The sequence below is a fragment of the Daucus carota genome, chromosome 3 (assembly GCF_001625215.2).
Source record: "Daucus carota subsp. sativus chromosome 3, DH1 v3.0, whole genome shotgun sequence".
In the NCBI taxonomy this organism is placed as follows: Eukaryota; Viridiplantae; Streptophyta; class Magnoliopsida; order Apiales; family Apiaceae; genus Daucus; species Daucus carota.
The window spans coordinates 31539114-31549955 of NC_030383.2; the positions used below are offsets into that span (position 1 = coordinate 31539114).

Sequence of the window (10842 nt, forward strand, 5' to 3'; positions counted from 1 at the left end):
AGGTTACACAAAAATTACTCGTGTTGTGCTCCTTACTCGTATCTTCGCAAGACCTAATAATATGTGTTTATATAGTACACATCTTTTACAATTACCAACTTGATTTACTCAAACAAAAGTGTATGTCTATAAATAAGCTCTATCGTATCAATCTTCTTTCTTTCCTTCTCAAACTCAATCTCCAGATACTGATTGTACATGATATTAATCAAGTATTCGCTTGTTGATGCAGTTCCATCAGTTGCTGATGCGGCCATCAGTTTCCGTCAACTGCATTGTTCTGTGTTGCTTCATTATGATGATCTCCTGATGCATTAATGAATATTCCTATGTAACAATGTCCTCAATATATACTTTGTGAAATAAAAAGCATAAATTCAACTAATTCATTGATGCCAAAACTTCTTCAAAATTTTTGAAGTAAGTCATATCATCATCATGAGTTTGAATTCTTTGTACCTTTGTGTTTCAAGATTGATTTTTGTGTTTGTTCTCTGATTGCTTGTTTATAGCTTTCATTGATTCCTTCTTCTTCTTTGTTAGTAATTTCCGCTTTCCTTTGTCCATCTGAAAACTTTGTTCTCAACTTCTTGATATCTTCTGTGCTTCTGAAAACTTTGTTCTGTTCTGACCTGAATACATAATAACCACTTGTATTGATTTACCAGTAGCTAGCACTTGAATTTATCAGATTCTAACACTCGATCTACATAGTAGTTTCTAGCTTCATCTTCATAGGTAATAATCTGAATTTTCAAATTTTCAGCTTTTACCAATTATTTGAATTTCAGCTTCCACTTGACTTTCATTTGAAAATGAATAACAACACCACTTGATCTTTTTGTTCAGACAATAACAAACAATTTTCTTCCAGCTTATTTAGCAAAAAAAAAATAATTCTTCCAGCTTCGTTCTAAGATTGTTTTGATCATTTGTAAGCTTCATATTATTTTGAACTCCTTCTCCCCTTTTTGGCAATCATTGACCAGACTGACTGTTCAATCTATCAACAAGAATTAAGAATCTGTATATGCAAAATTTTGTTATAAAATCCAAAATCTCTCTATTCTTTTCCTGTGATCTCATCACTTCTGACAGTCATACTTATTATTACTGTAAAGAGTCATATCTAATCTCTCGTATGCATAAGACAAGAAAGGGAAAAATGTCGTAGCGTTGTAGTTGTTAGTTTTTATCTAGAGTCTATACTTTTTAGCTTATCTTTATAACTTTTTTGTTTTATGTTTTGAAAGAGGAAATATTTTGCTTGGGGGTAAATTTTGCTGGGGGGAAAATTTGGTCAAGGAAGCGGGGGAAGCCGAGCGTGAGATTTAATTTCTTAAAAAAATACTTTAGACATCGGTTGTAATTAACAATGATGTTCAAATAATTGATAGACATCAGTTTTTGAAAAAAATGATGTAATAAAAACTTTTCACATCAATGGAAAATCCAACCGATGTTAAAGGACTGATGTCTATTCCAGTTTTTCTAGTAGTGATAACCGTTTATATTCACCTTATTATGATAACTTAGTTAAGTTAGACCCAATGATACAACGTCCGAACATAACCGTTTATATTCGTCGCATTTCACCACGATAGATAGGAGTCCCCTGCCACTGACAGCCCTTCCCCGTATCGATCTAGGATTCAATGAGTGTTCATTCATTGGAAATCATCTAATCTGATTAAAACTTAATATTTTTACTTAGGGATTTTAATTAAGAACGATCATGATCCCATCATAAAGAGATTCTCAATTTTTCCTTGAATTAAATATTTCAAATCAATACTCTTTGATTGGTTGAAAACCTGACTTGAGGTGTTGGCACAACGGCTATACTTAAAAACCCCAAATCCGACGGAATCTTCCTCTCATTGAATACCGAAAATCCATAATTAATTCCGTGTTTCATAAACACAAGAATCTCATGATCGTTATAATTTTAAAATCTTAAATCGTTACAGATTTTATCTTGTTTAGCAGGCATGGCATGGGTGTCGTATCTAATACATTCATCCTTAATCTAATTAAGCATGCATAATTATCACTACTCTACACATACATTAATCACATGGAATATATATGTAAAGTGCAATAAAGTAAATGTGTTTGGTTATGGGCCCCATCCTATGTGATCTTTATCAAGCTCATGATAAATATCATGGTCATCTAATGTGGTGATGGAAATAAATAAAACTACTTATTACATAAGTCTTCTTCTTTGATTAGACTTCTTGTATGTCTCAACTTCTTCTTTGTTAGGACTCCTTGTATGTCTCAACTTCTTCTTTGTTGGGACTCCTTGTATGTCTGAACTTCTTCTTTGTTGGGACACCTCCATGGAATCTTCAGTTACATCACATGATTGAAAAACAAAACTGATCTAATGAACTTAAGAGATAACTCGAGTTACATTCGAGATTTATGATTACAAAGATTGACGATGATATGGGTCTGAAATTGGCCCTAAAAATTATTGGGTTATTTTGAGCCCGGGGCTGATTAAAGGCCTGGGTTTAATGCCCGGATTTTGGGTTTAACACCCAAAATTCGTAACCAGCAGATATTAAGGTTATAAAAAGCCCGTTGGGCATCCACGTTTGAGAAACGTGGGCTGCCCAATCTCAAGTCTCGAGCCCCCTGCCCGGCCAGGGCCCAGAACTCGAATCCTAGTCTTACTAGGAGTCTGACTGATGAGTCCAGGACTCCGAGAGTCCTACAAGAACTCTGAATTTCGTGGATAACTATCTAGAGTCCTATATAAAGGGCTCTACCCCTCCAAAATAGAACTACGTTTTTTGACTTGATTCTTCACCCCGCTGAAGATACATAGGCACCTCGTAAGGACCCGTCTGAGTTCCGACTCGCGAGATCAATCAAAAAACACGAAGCTCACCCCTTGATTTTGATTCATAACATTTGGCGCCGTCTGTGGGAAGAAGACAACAACCATGGTGTCCACGAGATTACGCTCAGAAATTTATGCTCCTTCAAACGGAGACAACACTGCAACCCAGGATCCACCCTCTTCTTAGGTCACCGCTGGAACCTCGAATCTCGTCACCACCACACCACCAGTCACGTTGACCCCTGCTAGCAGTGGCACAAACACCGCTGCTCAAACCTCGATTCCTATGATTTTTGGCACGCTGCCCCCTATGACTAATGTTGTGGCCACAGCCACTGATTTTGGGACTCATTACTCAACCGTTGTGATGACCACAAGAGGACCAACAGATGAGTATGTTGTTTATACGGACGACTCCTCTGAAGATTCAGAGAGGGACTATGATATTCCCCCACGAAGAAGGAGAGATGGAAATCAGAGCCGAGGCTCCTAGCACAACACTCGGCCGAATAACCCCGAGTCCCGTCGACCCACGGACCAGGAGTACGAAGCCAGGATTTGAGCTTATGAACGGGAGATAGCTCAGTTGAAAAGAGACAGGGCGGCACACCAGGCCAGGTAGCCACCGCCTGAACCTCGGCAACAGACGGAAAACCCTCAGAACGCAGGTATGAATAGAATTCACTTGTTGGCTGCAGGTGATCCAGATAACCCGATCCCCCCATTCACCGAGGAGATCATGGCAGCAAGGATTTCTCGGAAGTTCAAGTTGCCCACTATTAAGGCGTATGATGGAACGGGTCACCCCGCGAATCATGTACGAACCTTCATGAATGCATTGCTGTTGCAACCAGTCACGGAGGCCATTAAATGTCGAGCCTTTCCCCAAACCTTGAGTGGGATGGCACAACACTGGTATAGTCGACTACCCCCTAACTCTATATCCTCGTTTGGAGATTTGAGCCAAGCTTTCATAGGCCAGTTTATTGGGAGTAAGACCCACGCTAAGAGTTCAGCCTCGCTGATGAACCTTCACCAAGGCAGGAACGAATCCCTCAGAGACTATATGAATAGGTTCACTAAGGAGGCGCTCAAGGTCCCGGATTTAGACCGGAAAGTAGCAATGATGGCCCTACAGCAAGGAACCACGGATGATAATTTCCGTCGATCACTAACCAAGAGGGCCCCTGAAAACATGAATGAGCTCCAGGAGAGGGCCGGGAAGTATATCAAGGCTGAGGAAAGCCTGAAGAAATCCCAGAATAACCAGGGACCGACCCCGAACCCAAAGAAATGTGGAAACGACACCGAATACAACGCGGATAGAAAGTATTCAAAGACAGGGGATGGTGATAAGTCCCCTACCAAAAAGAGAGCAGGACCGAGGTTCACTAAGTATGCAAGGCTGAATGCCCCTAGGAGTCAGATCCTGATGGAAATTGAGAAAGATGGAAGTGTTCGATGGCCGAAGCCTATTAGGACTGACCCCGAAGAGAGAAACAAGGACTTGTACTGCAGGTTTCATAAGGATACAGGACATAAGACCGATGATTGTCGGCAGTTGAAGGATGAGATTGAGTTTTTGATCCGGAAAGGCAAGTTGTCCAGGTATACTAGGGATACAGATAGAAATCCCCGTGACAATGATAATCGTGGAAAAGACAACGATGATAGGGATAAGAGAAACCAGCCTCGAGGGCCTGTGATCAATGTAATCTCTGGAGGACCGACCGCAGCAGGCCTATCTAATAACTCACGAAAAGCTTATGCTCGTGAAGTGATGTGCATTGTTGGAGAGCCCCCAAAGAGGACAAAAATTGAGTTTGCTCTAGCATTCGACAATTTAGATCTTGACAGAGTTAAATTTCCCCATGATGATCCTTTGGTGATCACCCCGGTTATTGGAAACTCTTCTGTAAAAAGGGTACTCGTTGACAGTGGAGCCTCGGTAGATATCTTATTTCATGATGCATATGAGAAGATGGGATATTCTGATTCGCAATTGACACCTTCAGATATGCCTATATACAGCTTTAATAATGTGGAGACAAAGATTGAAGGTATGATCCAACTACCCGTGACAATGGGCACCGAGCCTAGACAGGCCACACGTATGTTGAATTTCTTGGTTGTCAAGGCTTCATCAACCTATAACGCTATCCTTGGGAGGACAGGGATACATGCTTTTAAAGCAATCCCATCCACCTACCACTTGAAGATCAAATTCCCTACCAAGAACGGAGTGGGAGAAGAAATGGGAGATCAAAAAATGGCTAGAAGTTGTTATGTGGGGGCTCTGAAATCTGGAGGGACCGGGGGGCAGGTTCTCCCAATTAAGGACTTGGATGTCCGAGAAGAAGAGGAAAGGAGAGGGAAACCTGCTGAGGACTTGGTTCCCATCTCCTTGTATCCGGATGAGCCCGAGAAGGTGACCTATGTAGGGGCTTCGCTCCCCGAGGATATGAAATCCGAATTTGTGAAATTCTTGAGGAACAACCGGGATGTGTTTGCTTGGACCGCTGCTGATATGCCAGGGATTGATCCCCTCTTTATGACACACACGCTTAATGTGAACCCAGATAGAAAACCCGTGAAACTTTTGCCCCTGAGAGGCAGGAAGCCATAAAACAGGAGGTCGATAAGCTTTTGGAAGCAGGTTTTATAGAGGAAATCCAATTCCCAGAATGGCTAGCCAACCCAGTCATGGTCAAGAAAGCTAATGGAAAGTGGAGGATGTGTGTAGACTTCACCGATTTGAATGATGCTTGTCCTAAGGACTGTTTTCCTCTCCCAAGAATAGATACTCTGATCGATGCTACCGCTGGGCATGTGATTTTGAGCTTTATGGATGGCTTTAGTGGATACAACCAGATCCGAATGAATAAGGATGACATTCCTAAGGTATCATTCATCACTGATTTTGGTATCTTTTGTTATTTGGTTATGGCGTTTGGTTTAAAGAATGCAGGAGCCACATATCAACGCCTAGCAAATAAGATGTTCAAACATCTGATTGGAAAAACCATGGAGGTCTATGTTGATGATATGCTAGTGAAGAGCTTGAACAAAGCTGATCACCTTGAGCACCTGAGAGAGGCTTTTGAAGTCCTGAGGACACATAAGATGATGTTGAATCCAGCGAAGTGTGCCTTTGGAGTTGGGTCTGGAAAATTTTTGGGTCTGATGGTCTCAAAACGTGGGATTGAGGCCAGCCCCGACAAGATAAAGGCCATCCTTGATATGGAATCGCCTAAGTCTATAAAGGATGTCCAAAAGTTAACAGGAAGAATCGCGGCACTAGGACGTTTCATCTCGAAGTCCGGGGATAAGTGCTTGCCTTTCTTTAAGGCTTTGAAAAAAGTTAAAGATTTTGAATGGACAAGTGAGAGCCAAGAGGCCTTTGAGCAGTTGAAGAAGTATATGGCAGAGTCACCACTCTTGTCAAAGCCCATAGATGGAGAAACATTATATGTCTACTTGGCTGTCTCTGAGAAAGCACTGAGCGTGGTCTTGGTTCGTGAGGATCGAAAAATCCAGAAACTCGTCTACTATGTTAGTAAGATTTTGCATGGAGCAGAGCTCAACTATTCTGTGATTGAGAAGTTTGCCTTAGCCATGATTACAGCTTCAAGAAAGCTCAGGCCTTACTTCCAGGCTCACAAAATTGAAGTCTTGACAGACCAGCCCCTTAGGAACATAATGCATAGCCCGAAGGCTAGTGGGATATTAATCAAATGGGCAGTAGAGCTCGGGGAATTCAAAATTCGATACAAACCACGGGTGGCAATCAAGGCTCAATCTCTAGCTCACTTCCTCGTTGAATGCACCATTGACAACAAGGATGTCGGGGGCAAGAGAGTAAGGTTGAGGAACCCAAAGAAGAGGAGAAACCTAAAGAGTATTGCTTACTATTTTTTTTTTTACAGAGCTTCAAAAAAAAAATATTGGAGCACGGCCGGTGCTCCGAAGCCCGGATGGGTTCACGGTCGAGTACGCGATCAAGTTAGACTTTCCAACTACCAACAACGAAGCTGAGTATGAGGCCCTTATAGCTGGATTGGGATTGGCGAGAACCCTGAGGGTTAAAAACCTGAAAGTCTGTGGGGACTCAAGACTTGTGGTGTCACAGGTTAATGGAGAATTTGAGGCATGAGAAGAAACAATGCTGAAATACTTGAGGATTGTTAAAGCTCAGATGACACAATTTGAAGAATGTTTGGTAGAACATATACCCAGGGAAGAGAATGCAAAGGCTGATGCCTTATCCCAGTTTGCATCCTCGGAGAATGAGTTGTGCTCGGGAAGTGTTTACTATCAGGTTTTGAAAACCCCAAGTATCAATGCCAAGCTGGTAGCCCCAATTGACACGGGGGCCACTTGGATCGATGAAATCAAATCGTATCTCGAAACTGGACACCTACCACCTGATGCTGGGGAAGCACGAAAACTACAGGTAAGAGCTTTAAAGTATGCACTAATTAAGGGGATTCTCTATAAGAAGTCTTTTTTTATACCATATTTGAAGTGTTTGAGGCCAGATGAGGCCCGGGAAGCCCTGAAAGAGGTCCATGAAGGAATATGTGGCCAGCACCTAGGTGGGAGAGCCCTGGCTCACAAAGTTATTCGCCTTGGGTTCTTTTGGCCAAATATGCTGAAGGAGGCGAAGGATTATGTTAAGAGATGCGATCGATGTCAGAGATTTACGCCTGTTGTGCGCCAGCCCCCAGAGATGCTGACATCCATTAACTCCCCGATTCCCTTTGCTATGTGGGGGATGGATATCCTAGGGCCGTTTCCACTCGCCAGTGCTCAAAGGAATTTTTGATAGTGGCTATTGACTACTTTACCAAGTGGATTGAGGCTAAACCCCTGGCCAAGATAACCACCAAGCAAGTTGCTCAGTTCTTCTGGGAAAACATCATATGCAGGTATGGCATACCCCGAGTCTTGGTTACTGACAATGGAGCCCAGTTCAACAATCCAGAGTTTGTAGGATACTGAAACGCCTATAGCATTGAGCTACGGTTCACTTCGGTTGCCCATCCTCAAGCCAATGGGCAAGCTGAAGTAGCCAACAGGATAATCCTTGATGGACTAAAGAAAAGAGTCGAGAAAGCGCATGGGTCTTGGGCTGAAGAGATTCTCCCTATACTATGGGCATATCGAACAACTTGCAAGGTCTCCACCGGAGCAACCCCGTTCCAGTTAGCTTACGGAGCTGAAGCCGTGGTGCCACTTGAGATAACTCATATCTCCCCCAGGGTCCAGCAGTATGAGCCCGAAGCCAATGAGGAAGGAATGAGACTCGGACTCGACATGATCGATGAGGTCCGAGATGAGGCTAACGCCAGCATCGTTGAGAGCCAAAAACGAGCTTCCTATTACTATAATCTCCGAGTCAAGGAGCGATTCTTCAGAAAAGGGGATTTAGTCCTAAGGAAAGCTGAGGCCTCAGGAGTTGGTCTCAAGGGAAAGATGGCCCCAAACTGGAAAGTCCGTATCAGGTGAAGGATGTTATTGGTCGCGGCTCGTACAAGTTTCAGACCCTGGATGGAGTTGAGTTTCCAAGGAGTTGGCATTCCACCAACTGGAAGATTTATTATTTTTGATTATCTTAGTAAGTAGATGACCATTGAATAAGGTCTGATAGACCACTGCCATTTAGTTTATAACTTAGTTGATTTTAGTTGTTTATCTCTTCTACTATAGTTTCAATAAAATTTCTTATGGATTGCTCCATATCTCATGTTTTTAATGTTTTCCTTGAGTTTTTGTTTGCCTACCGTGAACGGATCAACCCGGAACATGAATTCAACCACAAACAAGTTACGATTAACATTGATTGAGTCAAAATTACAAGCTAAGGCTTGATAAGTCCGTTACTACGAGTTAATGCTTAATAAGTCCAATACTACAAGTTAAGGCTAGATAAGTCTAAATAAGTAGACCACGCAGGGTCCTTAATAAATCCTACTCATCGGACTCGGAATCAGCCTCCGAGCTATCTGTAGAGTCGGACTTCCCAACCGGATGCCTTTCAATAACACCCAAAGGTTCGACTTCCTCTTCAACAGGACTAGGAGAGTCAAGAACAATCCTCCTGGGACAGAGATAATCCCATTCAGGGTTGAACATGTCCGAATGATCCTCATGAATGGTCTTAACAGCATCGTTCCACCCGATACTGTAATCCTCTGGAAAGGTGATCTCATTATGCTTCTCCATTAGCTTCTTGAACTCATCAGAGTCCATATAGTCGTCAATGATAGCATCATTTCCCTTTCGAGCCTCGACTAGCTCGCTTCGAGCTTCCACCAGCTCCGATTGAGTCTTAGCCACGATCTCGTCCTTTTCCATATCCTTGATTCGAAGGGCCTCCATGCCTTCTTCCAAGTATTCCCTAGCCTTCTTGTGGCTCTCAGCTTGTTTTTTCCAAGCTTTAGCCTGATGAAGGGCAGCCTGGAATTGAGCATTGGCCTGAGACAAGTAGACAAACGGGTTAAGGAAGACTCGAAAAACCTAAACAATAAGTGTGTAAAGATACTCACTCTAGCAAGGGCCTGAGAGCCAAGGCCATCAATCCCCTTGATCTCCGACTGTAGCACCACATCATGGTAGTCGTCAGGGGTAATAGAGTGAAGGGACCAATCAGAGGCATGAACAGTCGATCCCGGCACCGAATCAGTTCTTCGAAAGCCCCAAGCCAGTTTAAAGGCTTGAGACTTGGAAGCCCGAGGCTGACTAGATGACCCGCCCTCCGCCGAATGAGGTTGAAGGAAGGCGAGCAACTCCCGAGGGACCTGAGGGTCCTTAGCCAACCTATGCCGCTTCATCCGCCCCGTCTCCTCTTGGAGGGGCGCATTCTGCTCATTGATTTGTGTTGCAGCTGCAAAAGGGAAACAAGAAATAAGATAAGTCGTGAATAATGGGGTAGACCCGAGAAAAGTCCTAGGTGTAAAAAAAAGGTTTATACCTTCATCACTAACCCTTGAAAGACCAAGCTTTCTAAGATTGAACTCATCAAGGAGATCCCAGCATTTGGATTGGCCATTGTCTTTGACCAATTCAGCATAGGCTGCCTTCTCGACATCCGATGGGTGAATGGAGTCGACACTCCCATCAACGACCTTACAAAACTTGGATCTGAGTTCCCCAATCTCCCCCTTCCCAGTGTAGCTTGAAGAACTCTTTCTTCCAACGAGGGTTGTTATCCAGAATGGAGGAATTGTTGAAAATATGAGGCTGGTCAGGCCGATGACTAATAAGAACCCAACCCGTAGAACCCGTCGGGTAGTTCTTGAATTGGAAAATCTTACGAAACAATGGGACAAACATGGAAAGGCCTTTAGATAGGCACTGAACCATGAAACAACGGATCATACGCCAAGCATTGGGCGTCAATTGGCAAGGATTGAGTCCCACATCAGCTAAGAGCTTAGGGATGAATGGATGTAGGGGAAACCTAAGTCCGGCTAGTAGAGCATGCTTGTATATAAACAAGTGCTGAGGATCCCAATGACAGGTCCTATCCCCGGGTTCGGCACAGACCAGGGTATAAGCCTTGGAAAAGTTAAGCAATCTATGATAGACCTTAGCCAACGAAGGCGAACAATCGGCAGCATAGCCATAAGAACCTAGCTCGGCTAGGGAGGGGTATTCATCCCGCATAATATTGAACAAATCAAGTAAAGATGAACAAGAAGAGTTTATAATTATAGGAGTACCTCTCTTGGACTTGGAGGAGGTGCCCTTGGCCTTGGAAATCTTGGCCAAGCGTGATGCTTCCCGATCAGCCATTTGAGCTCGAAAGAACCTTGGTGGTGAAAGCTTGAGGCTTGAGAGAATTCTAGAGAGATGTTGTAAACTTGTACAGTGAGAAGTCAGAAGTGAGAAATGAGGATGCTCACTTATTTATAGGATGGCCAATAGGTCATCTAACAGGTCAACAGGCCAAGTGACCTGCTATTACAGGTCAACTAGCCCAAGCC

General features: G+C 43.2%; 1 protein-coding gene across 1 annotated transcript; it reads left to right on the forward strand.

The window, feature by feature from the left end:
* Positions 1–3920: 3920 nt before the first annotated feature.
* Positions 3921–5480, forward strand: LOC135151480 (uncharacterized). The gene is made up of 2 exons (XM_064089941.1): positions 3921–4310; positions 4416–5480. The coding sequence occupies exons 1-2, from the start codon at positions 3921–3923 to the stop codon at positions 5478–5480; spliced, it is 1455 nt and encodes a 484-aa protein (XP_063946011.1).
* The last annotated feature ends 5362 nt before the right edge of the window (positions 5481–10842 follow it).